This window comes from Schizosaccharomyces japonicus, assembly GCF_000149845.2.
Source record: "Schizosaccharomyces japonicus yFS275 unplaced genomic scaffold supercont5.3, whole genome shotgun sequence".
Lineage (NCBI taxonomy): Eukaryota > Fungi > Ascomycota > Schizosaccharomycetes > Schizosaccharomycetales > Schizosaccharomycetaceae > Schizosaccharomyces > Schizosaccharomyces japonicus.
Window position 1 is genome coordinate 1,068,727 of NW_011627862.1, and position 26,295 is coordinate 1,095,021.

General features: G+C 45.2%; 15 protein-coding genes across 15 annotated transcripts; 8 read left to right on the plus strand and 7 right to left on the minus strand.

Annotated features, from left to right (window-relative positions):
- Positions 1 to 80: 80 nt before the first annotated feature.
- Positions 81 to 2,589, plus strand: SJAG_01154 (phosphoprotein phosphatase). The gene has a single exon (XM_002172372.2). The coding sequence runs from the start codon at positions 664 to 666 to the stop codon at positions 1,396 to 1,398; it is 735 nt and encodes a 244-aa protein (XP_002172408.1). The 5' UTR covers positions 81 to 663; the 3' UTR covers positions 1,399 to 2,589.
- SJAG_01155 (fungal protein) lies at positions 133 to 2,896 on the minus strand. The gene is made up of 5 exons (XM_002172373.2): positions 2,604 to 2,896; positions 2,479 to 2,493; positions 2,342 to 2,435; positions 2,267 to 2,286; positions 133 to 2,173 (listed from the first exon to the last, which is right to left on the minus strand). Exons 1-5 carry the CDS (start codon positions 2,740 to 2,742, stop codon positions 1,998 to 2,000), a joined length of 444 nt encoding a protein of 147 aa, XP_002172409.1. The 5' UTR covers positions 2,743 to 2,896; the 3' UTR covers positions 133 to 1,997.
- A 310-nt stretch (positions 2,897 to 3,206) lies between these two features.
- Positions 3,207 to 5,985, minus strand: SJAG_01157 (MBF complex negative regulatory component Yox1). The gene has a single exon (XM_002172376.2). The coding sequence runs from the start codon at positions 5,862 to 5,864 to the stop codon at positions 5,250 to 5,252; it is 615 nt and encodes a 204-aa protein (XP_002172412.1). The 5' UTR covers positions 5,865 to 5,985; the 3' UTR covers positions 3,207 to 5,249.
- Positions 3,299 to 3,589, plus strand: SJAG_05219 (dolichol-phosphate mannosyltransferase subunit 2; the record flags this gene model as incomplete). Its single annotated transcript, XM_002172374.1, has 2 exons — positions 3,299 to 3,358; positions 3,416 to 3,589. The coding sequence occupies 2 exons, from the start codon at positions 3,299 to 3,301 to the stop codon at positions 3,587 to 3,589; spliced, it is 234 nt and encodes a 77-aa protein (XP_002172410.1).
- SJAG_01156 (meiotic recombination protein Rec6) lies at positions 3,982 to 4,862 on the plus strand (the record flags this gene model as incomplete). Its single annotated transcript, XM_002172375.1, has 3 exons — positions 3,982 to 4,045; positions 4,092 to 4,321; positions 4,386 to 4,862. The coding sequence occupies 3 exons, from the start codon at positions 3,982 to 3,984 to the stop codon at positions 4,860 to 4,862; spliced, it is 771 nt and encodes a 256-aa protein (XP_002172411.1).
- Positions 5,986 to 6,086: 101 nt separating the features above from the next.
- SJAG_01158 (hypothetical protein) lies at positions 6,087 to 9,694 on the plus strand. Its single transcript, XM_002172377.2, has one exon. It carries the CDS (start codon positions 6,996 to 6,998, stop codon positions 8,160 to 8,162), a length of 1,167 nt encoding a protein of 388 aa, XP_002172413.1. The 5' UTR covers positions 6,087 to 6,995; the 3' UTR covers positions 8,163 to 9,694.
- Positions 9,003 to 11,818, minus strand: SJAG_01159 (cytoplasmic methionine-tRNA ligase Mrs1). Its single transcript, XM_002172378.2, has 2 exons — positions 11,600 to 11,818; positions 9,003 to 11,454 (listed from the first exon to the last, which is right to left on the minus strand). Exons 1-2 carry the CDS (start codon positions 11,715 to 11,717, stop codon positions 9,227 to 9,229), a joined length of 2,346 nt encoding a protein of 781 aa, XP_002172414.1. The 5' UTR covers positions 11,718 to 11,818; the 3' UTR covers positions 9,003 to 9,226.
- SJAG_01160 (hypothetical protein) lies at positions 11,754 to 15,558 on the minus strand. Its single transcript, XM_002172379.2, has 3 exons — positions 13,705 to 15,558; positions 13,231 to 13,658; positions 11,754 to 13,158 (listed from the first exon to the last, which is right to left on the minus strand). Exons 1-3 carry the CDS (start codon positions 13,731 to 13,733, stop codon positions 12,431 to 12,433), a joined length of 1,185 nt encoding a protein of 394 aa, XP_002172415.1. The 5' UTR covers positions 13,734 to 15,558; the 3' UTR covers positions 11,754 to 12,430.
- Positions 13,842 to 15,690, plus strand: SJAG_01161 (phosphoprotein phosphatase). Its single transcript, XM_002172380.2, has one exon. The coding sequence runs from the start codon at positions 14,167 to 14,169 to the stop codon at positions 15,223 to 15,225; it is 1,059 nt and encodes a 352-aa protein (XP_002172416.1). The 5' UTR covers positions 13,842 to 14,166; the 3' UTR covers positions 15,226 to 15,690.
- A 3-nt stretch (positions 15,691 to 15,693) lies between these two features.
- Positions 15,694 to 17,240, plus strand: SJAG_01162 (glutathione reductase; the record flags this gene model as incomplete). Its single annotated transcript, XM_002172381.1, has 2 exons — positions 15,694 to 15,745; positions 15,895 to 17,240. The coding sequence occupies 2 exons, from the start codon at positions 15,694 to 15,696 to the stop codon at positions 17,238 to 17,240; spliced, it is 1,398 nt and encodes a 465-aa protein (XP_002172417.1).
- Positions 17,241 to 17,661: 421 nt separating this feature from the next.
- On the plus strand, positions 17,662 to 18,808 carry SJAG_01163 (TatD protein; the record flags this gene model as incomplete). Its single annotated transcript, XM_002172382.2, has 4 exons — positions 17,662 to 17,866; positions 17,922 to 18,123; positions 18,203 to 18,480; positions 18,573 to 18,808. Coding segments are annotated over 4 exons (921 nt in total), but the record flags the coding sequence as incomplete, so codon positions are not given.
- SJAG_01164 (lipoate-protein ligase A) lies at positions 18,805 to 19,800 on the minus strand (the record flags this gene model as incomplete). The annotated part of the gene is made up of 1 exon (XM_002172383.1): positions 18,805 to 19,800. One exon carries the CDS (start codon positions 19,798 to 19,800, stop codon positions 18,805 to 18,807), a length of 996 nt encoding a protein of 331 aa, XP_002172419.1.
- Position 19,801: 1 nt separating this feature from the next.
- On the plus strand, positions 19,802 to 25,604 carry SJAG_01165 (peroxisomal ubiquitin-protein ligase E3). The gene is made up of 3 exons (XM_002172384.2): positions 19,802 to 20,086; positions 20,169 to 20,659; positions 20,726 to 25,604. The coding sequence occupies exons 1-3, from the start codon at positions 20,029 to 20,031 to the stop codon at positions 21,086 to 21,088; spliced, it is 912 nt and encodes a 303-aa protein (XP_002172420.1). The 5' UTR covers positions 19,802 to 20,028; the 3' UTR covers positions 21,089 to 25,604.
- Positions 21,115 to 23,157, minus strand: SJAG_01166 (RINT1 family protein; the record flags this gene model as incomplete). The annotated part of the gene is made up of 1 exon (XM_002172385.1): positions 21,115 to 23,157. One exon carries the CDS (start codon positions 23,155 to 23,157, stop codon positions 21,115 to 21,117), a length of 2,043 nt encoding a protein of 680 aa, XP_002172421.1.
- Positions 23,298 to 26,004, minus strand: SJAG_01167 (AP-2 adaptor complex subunit Alp3; the record flags this gene model as incomplete). The annotated part of the gene is made up of 2 exons (XM_002172386.1): positions 23,298 to 23,393; positions 23,476 to 26,004. The coding sequence occupies 2 exons, from the start codon at positions 26,002 to 26,004 to the stop codon at positions 23,298 to 23,300; spliced, it is 2,625 nt and encodes an 874-aa protein (XP_002172422.1).
- Positions 26,005 to 26,295: the final 291 nt, after the last annotated feature.

Here is a 26,295-nt window from a genome sequence, read left to right on the forward strand (position 1 = left end):
CCTACTTCCAGAACGAAGAGAGAGGGGTTGTACGCCCGTGGTCTCCACATTTCCCTACCTCTACCATCCTCCACACGACATCCGTCGTGATTCGTTTTCTGCGTTTATCGCCGTCAACACTGCTCAGTATATGTTCAATGCATCCATTCGTGTGGTAGACACAGCCATGCGTGTTACTGGCGGTCTGCAAGCAAGTTTTCGCCCGTCGACCGCTGATTTTTCGTGAAACACTCGGATCTGCAGCTGGAGAGCCAAAGTAGCAGGCGTCGAGCAACAGGATGTTAGCACAGGCGCACAGAACGCGCCGTTAAACGTAACTCTCGCTGATTCGTGTAGTTTCGGCCGTCCGCGTCGCCAAGATAAGCTTAAACTTCGTGGTGGGCGACTAGAGCTTATTGCCTCTACACACTACACACAGCATTCAGGCATGCCCCACATGTACCCCACGCGTCCCCACTCGCCCCACAGGCATCCCCACACCAGACCCCATTTCCCCACCTCTCCCACTCCTCCCCACCGTCGCCCACTGCATCCCCACCTGGGTCGCCCACTTCGGTCACTAAGCTGTCGGAGCCCATCGTAGTCCGCCGCCGCCTGCCGTAATCATCAGAGCCGTTGCCTCTAGACGCAACCTACCAACTCCCATTTCTTACCACCAGCGACATGGTAGCGTCCAAGGCCATGCTCGAGAAGAATACGAACATCTGTGACCGCATAGAGGGCCGGTGCTGCTCAGAGGACCCCGCAGATGTCAAGTCAGCCATGATCACGGCTGCTTTGCTTGGTAAGAAGTCGTCCACAACATCCATGATGGCTACGTCAGCAGAAGCTGCAGCAACGATTTCAGACCCGCCAAATTTCGGCGTCGTGTGTCCCGGACTGGTTTACCGTTCAGGATGCCCTTCCCTGCAGGCTTTCCCTTTTCTCCACCAGTTGCACATACGGAGCATTCTCTCTCTGCGCCAGGAGGAGTACACAGACGAGGAATTGGCGTACATGCGGCAGAACAACATCCAGTACTTCCACATCGCCATGCCCGGCAGCAAACTGCGCAAGAATGGCAGCAGCACGAGCTCCTCAAGCGCTACCAGCACAAGCAACAGCACGGAGGTCGCAGGCGAGTTTAATGACATAGACATAGATGCTCTCGTCCACAAGGCGCTCTCTGTTCTGCTCGACTCGAAGAACTTGCCCATTCTCGTGCATTGCAGCGGTGGGAAGCACAGGACAGGCATTGTCATCGGCTGCTTTCGAGCACTGCTCGGTTGGCAGCCGGAGAAACGACTCGAGGAGTATAGTCGTTACTCCCACCCTAAAGAAAGGGACATTGACGAGGAGTATATCCGCAACTTTACCCCCGACTGGTCCAAACACGGTTATCGCCGTGCTCCGCTGTAACGCCGTTCCCCTGTGCGTTGGGAGCGGGTCTGTGTGATAGCATTCCTTGCTCCTTGTTCCTTTTTTTTTGCTCGGCCTTCCCTGCTCCCACGTATGCTCTCACTGGTGACACGTTTATTTTCTCGAGACTCGTATATGGTCTCCTCTAGTTTTTATGCGCCGGTCCCCCCAAAACCCCCTGCTGCTGTCATTCGTCACCAGTGTCTGCTGTTTGTTTCCACCTCCGTCGTCCCCTCATCTTCCCTCCCCTTCGTATTTTGCGCTGTCAACGCTGTCGTCACTCGTTGTTTGTTTTTTTTTTCCTCTTTTTTTTCCTTTTTCCGCCTGATTGTATGCAAGCCGCTGTAACTCAAATTCTACACAGTGTGGAACGTGACTAGCTGGTGTTCCTATTCGATGAATTCGATGACCTCAATGAATTCGGCTATATTTCGACCTTGCGATGCCCTAGTTGACGGCCGCCAATGTTAGAGAAACCATCCTCGCGTTTTTCGCTTGTGTCGCTCGTGTCGCCCGTGTCCCTCGCATCTGCACATGTAAAAAAATTCGGCTGGGGTTCGCCTCGCTTCGAAAGACCCTTCTTCCCGTTAGCCCTACTTTTAGTTGCTCTTCTTGCTTCGTTTTAGCGCCTGAACGCCGTAACCGGCCGCGTTCACCAAGGCGAACGCAGACAGTGCAATGGGGTAGGGGCGGAGAGACTGTAATGCGGGTTTTCCGTTCATGAGCAGGTATGCCAGTGACCACGCTGTCGCGATACCGGCTCCATTGGTCAAGTCTGATATGAGTAAGCGTTAGCTTCGGTCGGGTCTCGTCTGCGCGCAAGAATGCGTGCGCTTTTTGGCGCACGCGAACTCTCGCCCGGAGTTACCTTGGTCGTGAATTGCAAATCTGTTTGTCCGTGTTAGCCGAAACTTGTCATGTGAACTGTGCACGGGCTCCTTACGCTCCTACGGCATTCATCCCTCCACAGAGCAGGCAGCTAGTCATGAAGGGGCCTCCTTGAGGCCTTCTCCAGGCCCGTTTCAAGGAGGCGAGCACTGCTGGTGTTAGCGAACGGCCCCTTGCGGTCGCGTGACGTACATGCTGTGCTAAATCCTAATAAAGTTAGCACGTGAGTTAGTTACCGAAATGCACTCATTTCCCGTATGTCGGAAGCAGTGTGTCTGCAGCGGCATCTGCTGCCTGGCCGTCGCCTGTTTACATACCGAAAGCAGGGACGCTAGTTGTGTATGCCTGCGTCCACATGGATGTCGGGTTTGCCGGTGCTGCAGGCGCTGTTGTTGCTGTTGGAATCGTCATCAGCGTCGGCGTCGTCTTCGTCGCTGTAATCGTGCTGCTGTCCATGTCTGAAATCCGCTGTTCCGCAGGCTCTTATTGGATGGATGGGTGGCCGACGGTGTGTGTTGAATGGTTATGTATATGGTGTATATACTACGTACGTGTGCTTCGTGTGCTTGAGCCTTCTGTCCGTTGGTGCTGACGGCCTCGACGAGATGTCCCCCACTCTGCAGTGACGTCGTGTTCGTGGGGGCGACAGGGACGGTGGGGGCTGCTCGGAGGAACTCGATGGGGGTTCGAGATGCTCCTCGGTGTTTCTTTGTCCGCGAGGTGCAAACGACCCGAGGACGCGACTCATCGCATGACTCTTTCTTGCTGCCGCGGGCCCGATCGCTCGTTTTGTGCCAACGCGTATCGTCTCGCCTAACTTTAAAAGACGCGTGACGTAATGATCTGCATTTGCGACCATAGGTCGCGTCAACAGAGAGCGGGCTCCTGTCCTCTGCAAACCACATTTCACGAACCCCACGGCGAATTGTTAGCGTTCTCCCACGATTGCTCGCGGTATAACAGTAGTTCTGTGTCTATAATCATCCTCTATTTCTGTGTTTTGATTTCCGTAATGATCCGGTACTTCGCGACAGCAGCATTCATTTATTATACCATTTGGATTTTGGTAATGGTAAATCAACACACAACACACACGCTCTCGCTCAACACAGCTAACGAACAAAACTAGCCATTTGTGGACTCGTCCAATCCGACGCAATTGTTGTTTCTCGACCGTGAATGGGCCATCCGGATACCGGTGATTCTCATTTTGTTTGTTATCTGCGTTGTTGGAACTTTTATTTCGCTGGTTATGATCAAGTCGAGCAGACTAGAGAAGAAGCCCAATGGCAATGACAAGTAAAATGTGTATGTGCGGGTGAAACGCGTAAACAAAGCGCCTCGACGCGTCTTTTTGTGCAAACACTCTAGGGTTTCTTTTCTCTTTCCACATTCGTTCAATCGTTCAATCGTTCACAGTCGTCTTCATGAAGGTTTGCGTGAAGAACGAGCAGCTACGCGTCAAAGCCGTTTGTCGCTTTTGTCACCGATGGAATACAGAGTTGGAGTATTGTTCGGCGACGAAGCTAACGTACCATTCGATCGCATCTTCGAGCTTAAAGGTTTGTGACTTTTGGCAGGAAATGCCAGACGTTAACCGTTGAAAAACAGTTGGTGGTCCAGATAGAACAGCAGCAAAACACATTTTCGTCTTCTCAGTTATTCACAGTCGGGCGTTTGTTTCAAAGGTTCCAAATGTGGAACACACTTAGTCTTGTACCTCGTTTAGAATTGGCTTCTAATGAACGCGAGTTTTTGCGTATGTCTGTACTGTAAAAAATGGTAATCGCCCTAACAATGTACAGTTACGTTGGCACCGCAAGACAGCCGTGCTTGGCGTCCAAAACCTGTGCGTGAGCTGCTGAAGATTACTATGCAGTGTGCATTGCTTCCCATCCGAAAAGGTGCGGACCATTTTGAAGGAACGTGGGATCTGATGGCTGTTGCCGCTTTGCTTCGAGATGTTTGGCTGAAACACGTCCTCCAGTGTCTTAGCCGGTGCTGTCCCTTGTCTTTTTTGCCTCGGTTTTATGAGGTATGTCGAATACGGTCGCCCCTCCTGTTATATCCACTCATACTACTAACACCTGTTCACACAGAAAGTCTCAGGTGCCATGCTGTACAGCAAGCCCGTAAGCTCTTCCATCGCCCAGCTGCTTTCGCGGTCGGAGCGCACAGAAGCGGGTGAGTGGGACGAAGACTCGGTGAACGAAGTGCTCTACAGCAACTGTGTCCGAACGTACATGCGTCGTTCTCACCGGAAAGAGTTTCCCAATGAGCTTGTCGAAACTAACAACGAGCCGCCATCGTCCACGTCTATCATAGTGGGTTCCGACGATGAGGCTACGGCCGTATCGTATGCAGAGACATCAATCGCATGCAAACTGCCTCCTTCTTCACCGCCCATTCCAGCGAGTGACGAAGTGTTTCCGCAGGACATAATCTGTGAAGATGTCGAAGAGGCGGCCGACGCCGACGAGTCTATGCTCGGGTCTCTCCCCTACCAACAAACTTCCGAAACAATTTTGTCTACCGATGCTAATGCTTATGAAGAAATGCTGCTTGAGCAGACGTGACGATGAGGACCGGGAGGGGGGAGCGGGGCAAAACGCAAGACAAATGCTCAAACAGTCGTTGCCTGTGAGTATCAAAGCAGGGCAGAGAGTTGGACTTTTTGCAGGCTGTGTTTACCGTCTCCTCCTGCTCCCTCCTGCTTCCACTTGTGTAAAAGGAACTACTATGTATATTGGAAAGGACGATTATGAAATCAGCGACAGAACGCAATGACGAAACAAGGAACAGAAACAAATGAATGCTATGCTAAAAAGATGAAATGACGGTTCAGATGGCTCACTGGTCGGACGGTACGGACGGGTTTTGCTGGTCAGACTGAGTACTGGCTAGACGGTGTTCGCTCCCACAGTCTGCTTGAGAGCTCATTCCAGTCCGTTGCGCGGTCCCTGTTACCGCTGCTGAAGCTGAACAAGACTTCGAGCACACTCTTCGAGGTCTTTGGGTGTGACTGGAGACCGCTTTTTCATCTGAGAAATCGGGGTGGATAGACTTCGTGCTGCTGTCGCTGCAGGAACGTCTGGCTTTCGTTCTAAACGCCCAGTCATCGAGCCTCCTGCCGGGACATCTCCTCCAGCGACTGTGTTGGGTCGAGTGACACTAGGAGACTGTCCTATCTGAAAGAAAACCTCAGCTTGGCCGTTCTGTGTCTCGCACAGTGCGAGACTGGGTCGGTGATGGAGCCGTTGTAGGGAAGCACTGACTTCTGATTTCGAACGGGCGAGTGAATTGCTCCGTCTGAGGGATTGCCGTTTGTTTTGAAACCAAATTTGGAGCTCTCTCGGCGTCATACAAAAATTCATTTCCCGAGAGAGCTGTTGTCTTTCAGCAAGTGTCGGTTTTGGTGTCTTCAAAAAGTATTGTTCCAAAAAACGCGCCTCAGCATCCGTTGTACGGCGACGACGTTTCTTCTGACGTTTTTCTTCTTCCGTCTGTGGTGGTTTGCTCGTTGTGATTTGGTCTTTCTCCTGCGAACTCGCCGGGCTTGCTGTGTTTTTCTCTGCCATTCTCGTTTTTGTTGATGCTTTTCGACGCGCGTGTACGTGACACGCGTCTCCTACCGGTAAATGCAGTTCCTGTGTGACGCGTCGCGTCGCCGCCGCCGTCGCTAATTCCGAGGCTCGCTAAACTCACCACTCCTCCACCTTCTTCTCCCCAGAGATCTGTGCCACACTTTCCCTCACATCATCCTCGTCTTCCACAACCCAAAAGGCCGCCTCCTGCCCAGAGCCACTACTCGGAACCGGTACTTGGTGCTAAACTTGCATTGCTTTTTTTGCATCGTGCAGTTGCTATATCTTTGCATATCCTTGCACAGGCGACTGCAAATTTATTAAACACTTTTTCTAACCTCGCTGTATTTTTTTTCGGAATTTTTACGATTTTTTCCGTTTTTTTTTGTTTTTTTTTTCGTTTTCTCGTCTTCTCGTCCTTTTTTCCCTCTTGTTCCTGCAGAGGATCTCCTTACGACCATTTGTGAACGATTTGGTACATTCGTTTGCCTGTTACTGAGAACGTCTGACCGATTTTCATTAGGTTTTCTCGTTTTTCTTCATCGTATGCTCTTGCTGTGCTCGAAACAGACTGCTCCCTCGTTGTTTTAGCTTGGTCCTTCTCCGTTTGTGAAAGGTAGCAAACCGCCCGCCAGGCTTTGCTGAGTGATTCCTTGATTCTTGTCCAATTCCCGACATTGTCCCAGCCACGCTACGCAGAAACCGCTTTTACCGCCTTTGTACTGCCGTGGGTGTCACAGTTATTGTCTGTCTCTATCGTGTATCATCGTCTTTCGTTTGGCCTTGTCGACGCCCTTTGTCTGTACGACTAAAATATCCTGTACTATTGTTTGCATTTGACATTTAGATTTTACTAACAGTAAAGTTTTGTCATTCCACTGCTCTCTGTTCTACTTTTCCTAAAATTTAAAAAGAATTCTCAAAAAAGACGCCACGAATCTCACACTGGCTGTACTGATTGTCAAGAAACCTTTTCTGTAAGCTTACTCTTGCTACTATTACCGTGCACGCAAACGCACGTTCTAACCTTCTGCTTTTCCACTGTCTTTCTGCCATCTTTGCAGAAGCCCCACACTCTTTACTTTTACGACTTACTTAAACAAAACTTTCATATCTGCTATTCGTATGGCTGCTACTATTGCATACTGCTTCATGGATGAACGCATGCAGCCTTCGGTCGAAAAAATTTCCACGATCCCAAGTCTGAGCGTCCCGTCCCTATCAAACAACGAACCCGTGAAGATTACGACCAGTTTTCACCACGATGCCGACGACTCTCTTGGGGATTCTGCCGCCGTTGTCGTTCACAGTAACGAAAACGTGAACGCCTGGACGGAGGACGCGAGCACCGGAAGTGGGCACCTGCTTGTCCCTCTTGATGCTTCTGAGTGTTTCGAGCGCCCGGGGAGCGCTCTCGGCTCCCACCCTAACCGGCGTCGTCCGCCCGGTGGCCGGCATCGCCGGTCTGCCATTTCTGTAGACTGGGCCCAGTTGGAAAGCTACAAGGCCCAGTATCGTCAACCACCACCTCCTCCCCCTATGACTTCTCCTTCCCCTGTCCCAACGACACATCACAAACAAAAATCGCCTTCCAAGTCCTCGTTACACTCGCCAGGGTCTCTTCACAAACGTTCGCCTACGAAAGTGGCCTTTGTGGACAAGGTACAGATCATCCCCCGAGTGAACATTCTTGCAGACTCTGGTTGGCTTGGTTGCCGTACTTCTTTTGATTCTTTTACTCGCGAGTTTCCTCTTTCGAACCACTTTAACGATGACGACTCCGCCGCGGACATTGACTTGAACCGCATCGACCGTGTGGCGCCCCTTGATCACAGCAGCACTTACAAATCAACTTTAGAAGATCTCATTCCACAGGTGATCAGTCATGGCCCAGCAGCTGGCAGCCGGGTCATGCCGACCTCCGTTAAAAAAGCCTTTGATGACATGGATCCTTGGGGCGCCCCAGGTCCAACTCTCCCTACTCTTGCGGCGGCTCGTGTGTCAATGGAGTCGCCTTTCTCTCCTGCTGGAACTTCGGTCATCCTTGACACAATAAAACAGCGCGGTCCAATCTCCCGAAAGGGAAAGGTTCGCTGCGCCAGTATGTCTTTACCGTCTTCTAGCGCTCCGTGTAGAAGAGAGACTTCACACGCAAGACACGTTAGTGTTATGGCGCCTTCTGAGGTTGCACGTGCTTGTTACAATCATCCAACAGTTGCTCCAAAAGCTACTTTCTCCTTTCGCTCATTTGTCACTCGTTTCTTTAAAAGGAAGTCTCATCCACGTGCGTGAAGCATGTTACTCTACTAACTTGATAAAGAGTAATCTTTCGCTATAACCACTCAAATCTCTGCTGCACACACACTCACACACTCTTTTACTTAAACGAACGCACTCTTCTTCTTTTTCTTTCTCTCTTAAACGCACGCATTTGCCCTCTCTTCCTCTCTCTTTCATTCTCTGCGTCTGATTTCTCGCTCATTTCCTTTTTTTGACGTATTCAGCACACTCGTTTTCTTATATTTTACGTGGTTCTTTTTGATTATCGACTTCCTGAACTGCACCTTACGTTCTTTACTCCTTGCAGCTTATGCTCGCAGTGCCCTTCGCAAAGTCGCGTCAAGGAAGCTAAATTCATGAATATTCCTAGCTCCTAAATGTTTGTATTTTCTTTGCAGCTCTTGATGATACGGATGCCAATTTCTAAGCTTCTTTTACCTGTTATTGGTTCTGCATTCCGTCAAAAATATGTTTTCATTTTTTCCTCCTTCATTTACTTAAACCCTTGGCCATGCGCGCGGTAGCTTAGAAACAGCGCGCTATTCGCCGTAATCATTGAGGCAGGGAGGTGAATCGTGTTCTGTCGGCTCGCTACTTGGCGCTTAAAAGGCTACTTAGATTGGATCGAAGCACGGAGCTCTCCCTATAGTCCTCCAATCGTTTTTGTCTTTACTCGCAACTCTTCTAATATTGGTTTTTGATGTGTTAAACAGGCTTAAAATAAGATAATTGGTAACTTGCCACTTACTACTCTACTATACCCAACTAGCCGTGCCCTGCGACGGGAAGGCGCAGGGTAGCAGCTGTCACTCTTGCTTTTAATGATGAAGACACGCACTACGCTGTCTTGCCTTTCATGTTTTATGATTTGCATCTCATTGCATTTTCTATATGGTATAGTAAATGATCGTGTCCAAATTAATATCAAATTTTTTGTTCTCCTGTAAACACACACATGCAGTGATGCTCTCCTCCAATTCCAAAAAGTAAGGAGTCGTTTATCCAAAACGTAAAGTAAAGAAACAAGAGCCCTTGCTCATATCGAGTTCAGTTCATCTTAATGGTAAACTGCTAGCTTACTTTTGAGAACCACCGTACTTGCCGCGCCAGACCTCTTCCATAGACTCATCAATACGAGTGAAGAGATACTCGGCATTGCCAATGCGGTGTCCAGGAAGCAAGTCCAGGGTCCACTCGTCGGGAATGGCAAGAGCGGGAGCGTTGAGTTGCTTGTAGATACTGTCGCTCGTAGCGGGGATGAAGGGAGAGAGAATAGAGGCGAGAAGGTATACAAGGTTCAAAGTGTAACCAATAGCATCAGCACACTTCTGTCTCTCGTTCGTGAACAGCTTGTTGTCAACACGGTTGTCTTGCAAGAACTGGTTGCCGCGGGCAGAGAGCTCCATAGCGATACGCAGACCCTCGCGAAGCTTGACGGCTTCCAAGGCAGTGTTGTACTTGCGCAGGATGGCGTTCACGTCCTTCACCAATTCAGTCTTGAGCTTGCCAGAGCCCACTGAAGCATCTTCAAGATAGTAAGGAACCAAACCATTGTACTTGGCCGTAGTGAACTTGACCACACGGTTGACCAAGTTACCGATGTTAGCCAACAACTCAGAGTTGTGGCGAGTAATGAACTCCTTCCACGTGAACATCGTGTCGGAAGTCTCGGGTCTGCTGGCCAAAAGATAGTAACGCCAGACGGAGGGTGAAAGACCAAGCTCCTTGGCATTGTTGCCGAAAACACCGATTCCACGAGACTTGGAGAACTTACCGCTCTCATAGTTAAGGTAGTCGGTAGTGTTGATGTGATGGAGCATGGTCCATTTCTCATCGGTACCCAGAAGCGAACCGGGGAAAATGACAGTGTGGAAGGGAACGTTGTCCTTACCCATGAATTGATAAAGCTTAACGTTCTCGGGGTTCTTCCACCATTGCTTCCATTCATCAGTGTAGTTGGCCGTGATACTAATATAGCCGATGGTAGCATCGAACCAAACATACAATACCTTGTCCTTGAACTCTTCAAGAGGAACGGGCGTACCCCACTTGAGGTCACGGGTAATGCAACGAGGACGAAGTCCCTCCTTCAACCAAGAATCCGTAATGGCAACGCCGTTGTTGGACCAGTGACCTTCTTTCGAAGACTTTTGGAACCACTCCTGGATTTGAGGTTGGAGCTTGTCCAAGCTCAAGAAAATATGGCGAGTCTCACGCTTCACGGGAGTAGTCTTGTCAAGCTTACAGGTAGGATTGATAAGCTCGAAAGCGTTAAGTAACTGACCGCAACCATCACATTGGTCACCGCGAGCATCATCAAAACCACATTTGGGACAAGTACCTTCAACATAACGATCAGCCAAGAAACCCTTGTGCTCCTCACAGTACAATTGAGTCATAGAGTCAACCTCCATATAATCTCTCTCATACAATCTGTTGAAAATATGTTGAGAAATTTCGGTTTGCTTAGGGGTAGTTGTACGGCCGAAGAAGTCGAAATCAAGTTGGAACCAGTCGTAAACCTCCTTGTGAAGCTTGTGGTACTTGTCACAAAGCTCCTTGGGTGAAACACCCTCCTCGAGGGCCTTGGTCTCGGTAGCAGTACCGTATTCATCAGTGCCGCAAATATATAAAGTAGTGTTGTTACGGGCACGGTGATAGCGAGCAAACACATCAGCACTGAGAGTACTACCAATAATGTTACCCAAGTGAGGCACATTGTTCACGTAAGGAAGAGCAGACGTAATCAGGATATTACGGCTGTTGGGCTTGGGCAAAACACCGCTCTTCTTGCGCTCTTGCATCAACTCAATTTTGGGACGCAATTTACGAGTCTCCTCGGAAATGGGAATCTGCTCAGAGGAGATCTCGGCCGTTTGACCCTTGGTCTTCTCAATAGCCAAATTCAAGGACTTTTGGAAGAAGGGATGGGCGGCGAACTTCGAATAGAAAGACTTCAATGTCTCGAAGGGCTCCAATTCTTCGGGACCATTAATGAGGCTGTAAACATCGGCAAAAATGATAACGTTAGCAGGAGTCACAGAAGCATCAAGTTTGAAATTTTGAATGGCATTATCAAGGAGAGTGAGAACAATTTGACGCTTCTCGGGAGCATCAGCAGCAATCAAGAGGGGAGAAAGGTTCAAGGAATCCCAATCGAGAAGCTTGTGCTCAACCGACAAGAACTTTTCTGCAGTCAAGTTTGTGTTCTTCCAGTACAAGTAGCTGACGATGGCATTAGCGTCAGAAATGTACTTGCTGGCGTCTTTGGCATCAGTCAGACGAACGGAATTGCAAGGAGCAGCTGGCGAACGCAGTTAGTAAAAGAGAAACATAGTGAATATTTGAACAACACAACTACAATCATAGTGTTCTGATATGCTGAGCGGCATATAGAACAACTTTAAGCACACAATTGTGTCAATTCAAAGATTGAAAAATGTACGAACCTCCTTCGACCTTAGTTTTGGGTGCAAAAGCCGAAACGGCAATGGCAGCCTTCAGTGCCTCATGAAAACCAAATGATTCTTTGGAAACTGCAGGAATTTGTAGTTTGAAAGTCGCCATGTTGTGTTGCCGACCGCTGGTAACCTCACTGCGTAAAGGAAGGAAATGTGACGGTAGGGCGAAAATTTCTTCGCCAAATTTGTGCGGCTCTTAATTTCGCTATCATAAGCAATCAACGCATTTGATTAAGTTTTGCGCAACTTAGTAAGCGAAGGCGAAAGTTTGTTCGTCTTATTGTAGCATAAATTGATCATTGCGGAGAGAGCGCAAATCTTTGCCAATTGAGCAAGTGGCAATACCTAAACGTTGATATGAAGGTAGCAGTAGATGCAAAGAACGAACAGATATTGTATACTTGGGAAGGCGGGTTGTAGCCGTGGTAGTTGTGAGAGAGTGTGTGTCTATGTCTATGCTCCAAAAGTCCAGCATAATTGCGTTGTACGTATAGAAGCTGAAGCTGATATATAAAAGAATGAAACAAAATGAAAAAGTTAAACGGAGGGGTTGGGCCAAATAACGGTTGCCATTATAACGAAAACGAAGTAAGCCTTCAGACTGTCTCCGCACTTGAAATCGAAAATTTGTGCAATTAGCCTTTTAGAGCCGAAAAACCATTTATCGAAAAAAAAGAAGATTTACATCAACGCAGTTCGCATTACGCTGTTCAGTTCCACTCTTAGTTGTATTCATACAGTAGACGGGCGCCAACAATGAATACAGACAAAACAGACAAGGCAGTGAATGTTGCTCGTGAGGAGGTGTGTGTATCGTTCCTAATACGGAATGTTTAAGTCATTCAACATCTGGCAACTGTCACGAGGCATAGCTCTAGCGCGAGCCAGAGCTTCCTTGTCGGTAGAGAACCAGCCATAGCTTCTGCGAATGGCTTCGCGACGGACGTCGGATTCATGATCGCATTTCATGCGCAATTGATGGACAAACTGGCGTTCTACCTCACGATCCATCCGCGACAATTCACGCTTAGAATAGCGCTTGATATCTGTCGGACGAAGATAATAGGGTTGACGGTATTGAGGCATGTAACGAGCTTGTGTGTAGGGTTCATACGGTTGATACGAAAAAGAAGGGAGTCTTGTTGAGCCATCATCACGAAGAAGGTTGGTCACAATGGCAAATATAATCATAATAGCAATCACAAGTACTTGTACAAACGATGATCCTCTTTCCTGCTGGCCAGGCTGAGCACGTCGGGCCCCAGCAGGTCTACCGCCCCCGAAGCGATGCATTCTCACTCTTGGTCCACCCATTGAGCCAAAGGAGAAGAACGGGCCAGAGTCAGAGAACATGGAGTTACCAAAGAACGCATTAAATAAGTCCTCGGGTGACATTTCTGCATACATTCCCGGACCAGCACGGGCCTGAGACGCCGAGAAGCCACTGGAGGCAGAAGGATACGACCTAGATTCTGGGTCTCTGCCAGTTCTGTCATAGTCCGCTCGCAAATTGGCGTCCGAGAGAATCTGAAAGGCCTTACTCACCTCTGATGTTCGTTAGTAAAAAGAGTCGGAAAGGCAGCCATCAGGAATTGAGGCTGCATACGCGAACAACGTACTCTTAAAAGCCTCATCTGCGTTCGGGGCATGATTCTTGTCAGGATGAAGTTGCAAAGCCAGCTTTTTGTAAGCTTTCTTTATGTCCGAGTCGGTGGCTGTTTTCTCGATATCGAGAATCTCATAGTATTGATGATTTTTAAGACGAGTAATTCTCTGTACGAGTAAAACTTGTTTTTCTGTGTATGTCCTGCCAGACGAAGGTGCTGGTTTCGCTGACTCTTGAGTACGTTTACGAGTAGAGTTTGCTGAAGGTGTCTCAGCACTCGAAGACGTGGCAGTTTCTGGTTTTGTCGACAACAAGTCCTCTATGCGTTTAATAAGTTTTTCTGCCTCAGGTGTTTCGAAGAGAGAATACGATTTACGAGCGAATTTTAAGGCGCCATTGAAGTCATTGTTCGCCAATCGCTTTTCTGAAAGCTTTATACAGCTACACACACTGTTAATAATCATATTCTACGTCAATTCTTTCATACCGAATTGCTTCATCCTTGTTTCCCTCCATTGCAGCTCTCTCGACTGTTTGGTAGAAGGTTCGTGAAGCGTGGGCGTTTTGGATGGATGCCTACCACGTGGCCTAATACGTAACTTTAAACTTAATTTCGGCTCACCAAACTCCTTGAAGGCGAACCGCTACAAAGTTTGACCGTGGAAATTAGTCAGGACGGTTTGACGTATAGCTTTATTGCGTCTAGAAATTTTTTTTTTTTTGGGTTGTTATTAGTTTAGGGTTTTCGTGGTCGGACGCGTTTATTATTGTTGGTTTTTTCTACATTACCGGATTTTTTTTATTTTGACTTTCTTTTGGAATTGCTTCGTACAGATTTTTACATCGACTTACTCGAGTTTGTTTCTCTTTAAGGAACAATATTTCTTTTATTTTTGTATTTTTTTAGGGTATTTTTTTATTTTCTTCTTTTTTTTTTTTTGGGATTAATATGGAAAAAGAAGATTGGGCACCAGACTACTCTGACCTGCATGGTTCCATTCAAGAGGTAGAAACGAGTCTTAGATTAAAATTGAAAGACAATGCTTCCGCTGGGGCTCCTTCAAAAAATGATGACTTATACCCAACCTCCTTGGATTGCATTTCTGAAATCGAACCTGGTTTGTATATGAGCAGCTGGAAATGTGCTGCGGACTCAAATGCGCGAGAAGATAGAAGGATTACTCACGTTGTGAGTGCTATGAGTCTTCGTCCACAGCTTGAAGACGTGGATGAAAAGAATCATCTCTGGTTTAATGTGGAGGATGCTAGTTCTCAAAACATGATCCAACTGTTTGAGGAGTTTAACAGCTTTGTCCACAACGCAATTGCGAGGAATGGACGTGTTCTCGTTCACTGCTTTGCCGGTTACTCTCGTTCCGCCTGTCTTGTCGCAGCTTACCTTATGAAGCAACATCACTGGACCACTTCCGAGACACTCCATTTTATCGCAGAAAGACGGCCCGGGATTAGTCCAAACCCAGCGTTCTTGCGTCAACTGAAAGTTTTTGAAGAATGCGATTATGAGCCTACACGCGAAAAGAAACCTTTTCGTTTGTGGCTTTTCAAACAGTATGGTCATTTTGCCATGCTGAACACACAAACACCCTCCGACGTGGCTTACAACGAATTGGTAGCCGCCAAGACCGGTGACAGTGAAGCACGGTGCAAAAAATGTCGATTTATTTTAGCCGGCTCAAACTACATTGTTCCTCATGAACCGAAGACGAAGAACAGTGCCATGAAATGCAATCACATCTTTCTCGAGCCGCTTCGATGGATGCAGCCTGAACTGGAGAAAGGTGAGCTAGAAGGTCGCTTTCACTGTCCTAAATGCTCTTCTAAATTGGGCACATACAAGTGGCAGGGTATGCAATGTAATTGTCTTAGTTGGATTTGTCCTGCATTGAGTCTTCAACTGTCACGGGTTGACATCGTGAAGCGTATCGCTGTAGCTCCACGAGGAGCTACAGCGACAGGAAACATTCTCCAAGCACTTCAGAGACGGTAAAAAAGGGGGAGGAAAATCACGTTCTCACATCACTTTTTCTTATAGCATGTTCTTGAGCTTATAATGCGCCAACTTTGATCTGTAGGACTCTCGCCTCCTCTTTCAATGAACTTCCCAATACTATCAGCTTTCTATTAACAAGTGTACTCTACCTATCGGCGTCTATTACAGTTTAACCATCGGAAAACACCTACTGTTTCTGATATACCTCATTTCCACTAAACCACATCCGCAAGCCATTGATGTCGGCCGAGCTACGATATTCTTGCTAACAATTGCGAGAGATGGAACAATCGCTCTACGCCTGTCTCATCAATTATCAGTGATTCAGAACCACTCCCTGTGCCTACGTTGGACTACGCTGCTGACACATAATGCACCACCATTCACCTAACATAGGTAGACCCTGGATTGAATAGGCGAATATCGTACTTGGAATTTACCTACTACGGTTCGAAAGGACACAGGATGGAAAAAGTTTCAAAGACATTTGATTATTTGGTTATTGGAGGTGGAAGTGGTATGTAAACTTGTCCCTAAACAAAAGGAACATCTCTCTCGTTTGAGCTCCGAAATGACAAATTTTGGACGTTGATTTATCATCAACTGTTCACTGTGGTCTTTTTCTGTTTTTGTGCGTTCTCCGCTCTTAAACTAACACAACACTAGGAGGTCTTGCTTCTGCTCGTCGTGCTGCATCCTATGGCGTTAAGGTCGGACTAATTGAAGGCAGTGGCCGTTTGGGTGGAACCTGTGTTAATGTCGGTTGTGTTCCGAAGAAAGTGATGTGGAACTTGGCTGACTTGGCTGAGAAACTAAAGCTTGCCAACAAACAAGGTTTCTCCATTCAAGGGGAAAACGCGTTTGATTGGGAATTCATTAAGAAGAAGAGAGACGCATACATTACTCGCCTGAACGGTATCTATGCACGCAATGTGGAAAAGGAAAAAGTGGATTACATCTCCGGTCATGCCACGTTTCTTTCTCCTACTCATGTCGCCGTCGAAATGTTAGATGGTTCAGGTACACAGATTTACTCTGCCGAACGGATTCTTATTGCTGTTGGAGGTCAGCCAATTTGGCCGTCTCACATTCCCGGATACGAGTACGGTATCGATAGCGATGGATTCTTTGAACTCGAGAAGCAACCCAAGAAGGTTGCCATTGTTGGCGCTGGTTACATTGCCGTCGAACTGGCAGGTATTTTCCAAGCTCTCGGTTCTGAAACACATATGTATATTCGTCGTGACCACTTTTTGCGTGCATTCGACCCCATGCTGGGTGAAAACATTATGGAGCACTACGAGAAGAGTGGCATGCATGTTCACAAGAATACGCCAGAGTTCAAGCGTATTGAAAAGCTTGATACCGGTGCCCTTCTAATTCACCACGACGACGGAACCACTCGTGAGGTTGACACACTTTTATGGGCAATTGGCCGTAAACCTAAGATTGCCGGCCTTAATTTGGATAAAATTGGCGTTAAGTACAATGAGAAGACAGGCTATGTAATCGTTGATGAGTATCAACGCACCAATGTCTCCAGCATCCTCTCACTTGGTGATGTCTGTGGAAAATTTGAGCTGACACCCGTTGCCATTGCCGCCGGTCGTCGTTTGTCTGATCGTTTATTTGGCGGCATCAAAGACGCTCATCTTGAGTATAACCAGATCCCTTCTGTTATTTTTGCACATCCTGAAGCTGGTTCCATTGGGCTCTCTGAACAGCAGGCTATCGAAAAGTACGGCGAGAACCAGGTGAAGGTCTATCGCACACGCTTTTTCGGTCTCAATTACGCGATGGTTGATCCGGAGGACAAAATCCCTACTGCATACAAGATCGTTTGTGTCGGTCCTCTTGAGAAGGTTGTCGGCTTACACATTGTTGGCGACTTTTCCGGTGAAATTCTTCAAGGTTTCTCTGTAGCTATTAAAATGGGTGCTACAAAGAGCGACTTTGACAACTGTGTTGCTATTCATCCAACTTCGGCCGAAGAACTTGTGACCATGCGTTAGTTGATGATTCTTACTAGAGTATTCTAATGATTTTCATGTCTCAACAGCTGAGAACTCCGCTCGGTTCCGTTTGGCCATAACATTTGTGTTGCCTATCTGTAACTAATTTATTTTAAGCTGTCTTTCTAAAAAATATATTCCCTTAAAGCAGCAAAAAAGCTGTTTAAATCATATGGCATGTCGTGAGGGCGAGTTCTGTAGGTTGATTTGTTTTCTTTTGTTTCAGCGCAATCGTATCTTCCATTTTGTCTTCTGTTTGGGAAGATAAAATGCGAAGTCTGTCACATTTTTTCCTTCGTACACCCTCGAACAGGAGCTGTGTGTTCCCAATCTCTCGCCTGCCTTATTATCGAGAAATAAATCGTTTCAGCATGTCGACGAGGTATGATTAGGAATGAAATGTTGTTAAAAGGTTTATTTACTTAGTTATAGCCTTAAACTTTATGATATTGGTTTCAATGGAACCGACCCAGTTTTTCGTGGAATTTATCATGACAAGCAGCGCCATGAAGATGATTTTGGAGCAATTATAGAACGTGCTAAGAGTCAAGGAGTAGAGAGAATGATGTTGACGGGAGACACACTTGAGCATTCTGAACATGCACTCGAATTGTGCGAAAAATACGGTACGAATTAAGCTCTACATTATTTGCTGGGAACAGAGTCTCATACAAATACTAGATGGATTGTTCGCTTGCACTGCTGGTGTGCATCCATGTCAGGCAGAAGTTTTCGACAAATATCCTGAAGGTTCTGAGGTTTATCTAGAACAACTAGAAAGCTTTATTCGTCAAAACATGGCCAAAGGAAAGATTGTTGCTTTTGGTGAAATTGGACTGGATTACGACCGTCTTCATTACGCAAATAAGGAGACGCAACTCAAGTACGTCTTCAATAAAGCATGCCAATACAGGAATTCGGCTTGTTCTCTCTTTAGAATTAGTATGGCTCACATTATTTAGATGTTTTGAAGCACAGTTAGGGATTGCTACGAAAGTGAAGCTCCCCTTGTTCTTGCATTCAAGAGCGGCGGCGGACGATTTTGTTTCTATTTTATCAAGATATCTTCCTGACTTGCCTAAAGGAGGTGTGGTACATTCGTTCACTGGCAGTTTGGAAGAATTGGATATGTACTTAAAGCTTGGTTTATATATCGGCGTCAACGGCTGTTCTTTAAAAACAGAAACGAACGTAGAAGCCGTTCGCCGCATTCCTCTAGACCGATTATTGCTTGAAACGGGTATGCATTTTGTAACTTATGAAAATACCAAAATTGTGATTTATGACTCTATGACTTTTTCCTCTCCAAGATTTAATGCTAACACTTAATAGACGCACCCTGGTGCGAAGTACGTCCAAGCCATGAGGGATACAAGTTCTTAAAAGACTTCACGCCTCCGTATCCCTCCTGTAAGAAAGAGCGATTCAAAAAAAATTGTATGGTTCGCGGAAGAAACGAACCATGTAACATGGTTATTGTTGCAAAAATTGTGGCCGAAATCAAAAATATTTCAGTAGAGGAATTGTGTGAGACTGTGTGGAAGAACAGTGTCTCTTTGTTAGGTTAAATTGTTCTTGCTAACCAACTCACAACTGCTCGCACATCCTCTGATGGAGTGTGTTGAAGGAGTATTTGGTTGACGGATCCGCTATCGTATCTCAGACCATTCCAGTCGTATGTGGACAACTCATCACTAAGCTTTTTGTCTTCCGTCACAAATTGAGCATTGTCAATACGACCATGTAAAACAGATATATTCACGGTCAGCGGATGTTGAAACAGTTTCTCTTCCTTTAAAGTTTGTTGGAATTTCGGTGTTTGTCCGAAAGTCCAATTCCAAGAACGTAACTGTTCCTCCATTTTAGCAATATCCTCGATACCCATAATATCTTCTGCAGTAATACTTGTGATCTGTGGTACCTTTTCCAAATGATACGTCTCTAGATATGTGTGAATAGCGTCGTATACGAATTTAGAAACAGGAACATTCACGTTCACAACAGGTGAACGGACACTTTTAACTCCGCTGCTTCGTATACCCGTGGTATATGACCGAAGATACTTTGAAATGTTAAGCAAGTCTGTGTTAAGCAGCATGGTACCATGATGGTAGCAACGGGATCTTGCAATTTTGTAAGCGGATCCGCTTAATTTTTCGCCCGTTGATGAAAGAACAATGTCATGTCTGTTGTTCACACTAGCATCTATGTTCGAACGCTGTAATGCTTTTGCCATTATCTGTGCGTTTCTAGTGTGTGAAAAGTTTTGGCGATCCATAATTACACTGTAATTCACGTTTCCGAGATCGTGAAACACTGTTCCTCCGCCTGATTGTCTTCTGACAATATTCACCCAGTCCTTTCTGCATTGCCGGACATTTAGTTCGGTCCAAGGATTCTGATTTCGACCAATAATAACAGATGGTAAATTTGAATAAAACAGAAGACACTGTTTAGCAGTGCTGTTCTTAAACAAAAAATCTTCCAATGCAAGATTTAAATAAGGACTGACACTTCTACTTATTATAATTTTTGCATTTAGTAAATTTAGAACGCCCATATTCTGTTCCTAGTAGTTTTTTCCCCCTTGTTACAGTAGATGAAACAGTTCTGAGCAAAATTGAAGTAGTTCTTCGTAAACTAGATCCAGTTGTATATATTGTGCTACTTTAATTTACAAAACGATGTTTAGGATTCTTTTTGCTTCTGTTTCGAGAACTTTGCCGTGATAAGTATTTTCATTGACAAATTTTCAATCTTTCAGCATCATTTCTTGTAAAAGACAGAAATGCAACACCAGGTCTCAAAAATCTCTGGCATCAGTCCAGCAGGCCCTGAGCAGCTATGTATGAACAATTAGAAACATTTTTTTGGCACGGAATTGTCTTCAGTATACATTTAAAATACTAATACTAACTGACAAGAAAGTTCTTGCAAATGAAGTTGATGAGCTTTGTATACAGCTAGTTCATAAGCAATTTCTTGCTCTCACGACTTGCTTCAGTCCCCAAGTGCAACAGCGTTTGAAACCGTTTACAGGCAATTGGTCTCAACCATTGGCGTCTTTGCTTTACCATGTAGCGTGTCTAAAACGTTCTACAATTGGTGAAGAAACCAGCGGCATCGTCTTAGTAAATGATCATCTTCAAGTCGCAAGTTCATTCTCTCGTCTTTTGGAATCCATTCTTCGACTGCTGCCAAGCTTTGTATGTCTACCACCTTTGAAGTCAAAACTTGCGTCGATGATCGACGTAATTCTTGGCTTCTTTGTGACCACTTCATTAAAAGACAGTATCTACGGATTTGCAGAACGCCACTGGAAACGTATTCAAAAGATTCTCTTTCTATACAAAGTTCTTATTCTTTATACTAAAAAGTCTTGTTCGTATTTGACTCAAAACTTGTTACAATTACACTACGTATGTGGTGAATGTCCACCAAAATGGCTTTCAGCTTCTAGCATAAATATGCTAACGAACATCTAGCGAACGATTAAGAGTGTCAACACTGAAAATGGGAAGTCTAGAAGACTCATTTGGTCAATCTTCTTTCTAGAAAGTGTTCGTATAGCTTTAGAATACTGGGGTCCACAAAGCCGCAACGAAGAAAAACATAACACAGAGCAACTTCCCGAAGTCAGGACACCTGACAGCCCAGAATCCTTTCCTTTTATTCCCGATAAGTCTAGAACTTGTGCGTTGTGTATGGAACTTCTTCACCAACCTACCGCAACCAGTTGCGGTCATGTTTTTTGTTGGGATTGCATTACGGGTTGGACAGAAAGGCAGCCAGAATGTCCCATGTGCAGAAACTATACCGACCCGTCTAAGGTCGTCCTTCTGCGCTAAAACGACCCGTGTTTGTATACCTATAATTAATTATCACGACTCCAAGTGTCGACTCTTCTATACAAAACATCGAGTGACTCGCTAGGACTCAGCGTGTTTTCTGGATTAATAGTCTTCAGCGTCTCGTAGTCTCCATTGTTAATTTGTCGAAGAAGATCCTTAATACAAAGCTTCTCAGTTTGTTCAAAGGTAAGCAACGGCAAAGAGCTTGTCAGCCGTTTCATCTGAACGAGAGGATAATCAGAGAATGCTGTAAGAAACTGCAAGCTGTCGCGAGCGAACTGAACAGCACCCCGATTACTGAATTGGTGAGTATGCATTATATGCAACAACCAGTCTTCCACAATATCAGCGATACGGCAAACAATTTCAAAAAACGGGGCTCCAAGAATAATCTCATGAATGGAGTTGATAAGTCTTCTCAATGCAATATCGAAACCCACAGCTTCTGGTGAAATTGAGCCTTCATAGCTTTTGTCACTCGGTGGCTTCTCTTGAAGCGTCCATGTATTTATAGAAGCGAAACTATCAAATGTGGCTTCAAGGTATTGAGTTACACGATGCATAAGCAGCTCGAATGTTTGATTACAAAGCTTGGATAGCCTTTTTCTTAGTGGCAGGAACACAGAACTTTCCTCCGCAAGGACTTGCTTGTCTACGGGTTTCTCCAAGTTCGTTTCCTGAGACAATATGTAAACTTCTTCATCTTCCAAGTCGAGATGCCAGTCAAGCAAAAGCTTAAATGCGCCATACAGTTTACACATTCGTCTCACTTCCGAAAAACTCTGCTCAGATGTAACATGCGCACCTCCGGGAATGAGAGTTGTAGAGCCTTCATGATTCTGATAGTACGATTCGAGCCAGTCGACAAATTGAATAGACGGTTTCAATTGAAGTGTATGAAAAAACCCACGGCAAAACTCTTCGCAAGGTATCATTTCAAGAATGGATTTTAAAGACGCCATTGCGTTCCGATACAATACGAAGGATTTTATGGGCACAGCAGTGTAAAGCTCTTCCACATCATCTCGAGCCAATTCCCATGCATCTTTAGACGACTCTATAGCATTCAATTGCATTTTCACATCAGCAGCTTCTATATCCAACCAGCGGGAATAAACCATGGGCTGCTTAAGAAGGTATAGCGATAAAGAATCCTTCTGAGGGAAATTGTACAACTGCTTCAGTTTTGTGGAATAGTACAACGTTTCACGAATTAGATGCGCTAAGTGAACATCGAGGTCCATTATTAGGTTTATTTTCTCCTTCATTAACTCTTGCATAACCTTCATAAACTCGTGGACAGCGATCATTCCCTCCGGCATTATCTGTTGAAACAACTGAATAAAACTCAGAGACGAACGAAATACTTTAAGAGCGAACTCATAAAACCACTCCGGTTTTGATGGAGTGTTCGTCTTCTTCTCAGTCATAAAATGATACTTGAATTGGATGTTGAAAGGTCTGCAAATGCATTTCATTAACAGCAGTAGATTCTCTTTCTCGTCTGTTGGGTCGGCAACACATAGAAGGGATGCTTTCCGGAGCAATTCATCTATGGTTTCTTTCGACAGGGATTTGACATTCGTATGCGGCCAATTAAGTTGTTCCTTCACAAACGTATTAAAAGCTTCCGTATCTCGTTCGACCAGATCATTCATAGTATTAGTCATTAAAGTTTTCGTGAGCAAGCCGAAACTTAAAGCTGTCCCTTCGGATTCTCTAGCGGAGGCACACAAGTTATCAACATCACTTTTCAGAGACGCTAATTCTGTTATCGTAGAGGAATTCTGGATTCTGTTGACAACACTCTTCAATTGGCGCAGAAACTCTAGCATACGTTCATCAACAGGTGCTGTTGTCACTTCCTCATCTATCCAAGCACTTTCTATGCCATCGTTTATATCTATAGAATGGTTTTTGTTTGCTTCCACCGATATTGTTTCATTCACCGACGACACTTGTGAGAAATCGAGCCGGGATACGTCGTTAGCAAATCTGCGGATGTCCTCCAAATTTCCTGAAGGAGCTGTCCACGATTTAACAAATACTAAGGGACTAATTGACATCGCGCCGCCTAACGTGCCCATTAGTGAATTGCTATGTGTGTTTTAGCTGCTGCCTGTATGCCCGAGGTGGTAGTGAGGATCCGCGGAAGAGCCGCGGAAGACCAAAGACAAAGATGAAGAGCAATTAGAGAGAAACGTTATTAGGCGTTGAAACTGCGTGATAATACGTCTTGCATTATTTTGGCAATGCAATTGGCAATGTCTGTTTGAGTGCTTCGCACAGATACACGAATTAGCTAGATAATTAGTTAGTCATACAGACGAAATGAAGAAACACAATAAGGAGATCCTAATAGCGTTCAGAGTAGTTATACATACGTCTTTTTCGTAGTTGGGTTCCAATCTGAGCAAACATCCAGGATTGGAATTATTCAATTTCACTATACCGGCACCAACAATGTTTGTCTTAATTGAATCCACATTTGTGCATATACCCCATTGCATACCAATGACAACCTTAAACAGTTTTACAGTTTCCAGCTTGTCCTTTGGATTTTCAAGAGCAAAAGTAAGCTGTGCTTCACGTTCCTGGCCCATTTGGCCCCACCGATGAAAGAATGTGTATGCATCCAATGTAACAGGTTGCATGAACTTTGTTATGATGATAGGAATCTTCAAATTCACTGAATGCAAAACTCCGGCAACGCATGAAACGCGGACAACGGGTACTTCGAAGGCCCCCTTGGGAAGTGCTATAGTAATTTCCTCAAAAATCTGTGCTTTGGGTTTCAAAACGGTTTCCGAAAATGTAGAGGAAACTTCTAAGTTTTCACTCTTATTCAAAAATGAAGAGGTAAACGAAGTGATATCCGTAGCAGAGCGGCTACCAAAGTAAAGGAACACCGTTGCATATTCTTTCTTTACGCTTATACGAACGCCGATTTGCAGCAGTGCATCTTGAAACAAAACGCCCTCATTACGCCAGCATAAACGTGCAAAACCAGGGTAACAAGCCGAAAGATCCAACGCGTCTGTACGGAAGATATTTTCCGTTGACATACTTTGGGTGCGGGCTAAAGAATACGTAGATAATCTTGCCAAGTCGGTGCGCAAGGGTTGAGATTTCTCATCGATTGGCGGCATTTCATCACAAACTGTTTTTAGAACCTCATTTGGAAGTCGAAGAATCAGCCGATATTCGCAAGCTCTTTGTTGTACTTCAGGATCCAACATTGTAGCATACTTGTCGAAAATGTTCATTATACGAGATTTCATGTCAGGATAAGTATTGCAAAATTTCAGCATGGTTGTCAACAGCAATGCCTTTGTTGAAGTCGAATGGGAGGTGCACAGTTTACGATATATAGTAGTATATTGGTTTATAGGCAAGCTTCCGGTTTCCTCAGATATCAAACGCCCGTATTCACCGATGATATAGCCGCCAATCTTGATGAGACTGTCGTAGACCGAATCGGATTGAAGAAGCTTGAAGAGACTTGTCACGGCGTACTTCTGAATTTCCGGCCGCTGCATAATTATGACTATAAGCCTTTTCCAAACCTCATCACTCACAGAATCCCCTCCAAGTCGTAGAAGTTGCAAATTCACGTCTACATACCACTTGGAATCTTTAGAGTGTGTTTCCGTTAAGACCGAAATCTTAAGTACCATATCCTCACGCGTAGTAGTATCCAGGTAGGGGAAAGTCTGCAGTAAATCTGAAATGATGACCTTGGAGTTCTCGGAATCACACATTGCGTATAGCAAATCCAGACTCTTTTTACGCATTGACACATCTTTGTATTTCAAAGATGAGAGGATTAGGTCCTTGTGCTTTTTCAAGAAAGGCATCTTAAAACCATTGCTGATTAGGGAGGCGGTCAATTGGAACGAAAGATAACGAATGTTTGTTTCCTTGCTGGCAATCATTTCACTAAGTAGCTTAGTGGTATTTTGTGAGAGTGTCTCATTGGGTTCGTTAATGTAAATGAGCCGAATGGCGTCGAAAAGAATGGCATGCAAAGCATTGGTTTGCTGGATGTTAGATGGTATAACGTGAACTGAGATGATTCGAGCGAGAACAGTGTGAAGACTTTCCTGCAACGCCTTATCATCAGTAGGGGAACATGCAATAAGCACACGAAGTAACCGGACTTGTAGCCATGGACACGGAACGGCATAATACAAATAGTCAGGAGTGTAAGCTTGTTCAAAAACAATGTTCTTTAACCGATTTACGGCTTGAGAAAACAGCATTCCATGCATGGCAGGTTCTTGTTTTGCAATGGCTTCCATGAGAGAAGCTACTGAAAGAGAAACATCCAAATCCTCGTCGCTCAACATCATAGCCAGTCTCTCAAGCCACTCTGGATGTATGAGATGGGGATATTTACGATAAATGTGAAGCATTGCAAGTGCAGCTTTCTGTCGAACATAACTCTCGGAGGTAGGTGAACAAAGTAGTTTATGCACATCAACATAAACCGCCTCACACATCTCTTGCCCGCCGATGTTAGCAACTGCGTTTAGAGCAAAGCTGTTGTGAATAGGATTGGTGCTCATAAGGTCTTTCTTCACAGAATTAATAACAAGTTTAATTAGTTCATGGTTCTCATGAAGAAGAAAAGCTGTTGCTAAATAACCAACTTGCTTTTCTCTCACTTTATTCGAAGAAAGAAGATTCACAGACTCTAAATGACCAAAAGTTACAGTATAGCCCATCATGTATATGTAAAGTAGTTTACAAATATACTTCTTTTTTTGATATCCATTGAGCGTAGAACCTTTGAATTTGGCACGAATTTTCGCTAATTCCACATTCACGCGTTTTTCTTCTTGTTCTTTTGAACGCAGATTCCGGATATCAGTAATGAAGGTATTTAAACCTTTCATATTGTTGAATCCCATTTTGAATAAATAATGCTAACAGTAGTCGAGAAAGACAAAACAATATGATCGGTGATAGAATTAATAAGATCCTCTTGAACAAAAGTTACAGTTTATATACTTAATACACTGTTTTGTTAGCCAACATGTGGGTGTAGTATGCAAACAGGCAGCTCCGCCAGAAGGAAGTAGTAATTCCGCAAGAACAGCCTGACTTACGTTCGCTCCTCTAGGAAACTGTTTTATCTACCAATAGCACGTTTTTATGTTTGGTTCCGTGCGTCCTTCCGCTTTAAATTTATAATATTTTTT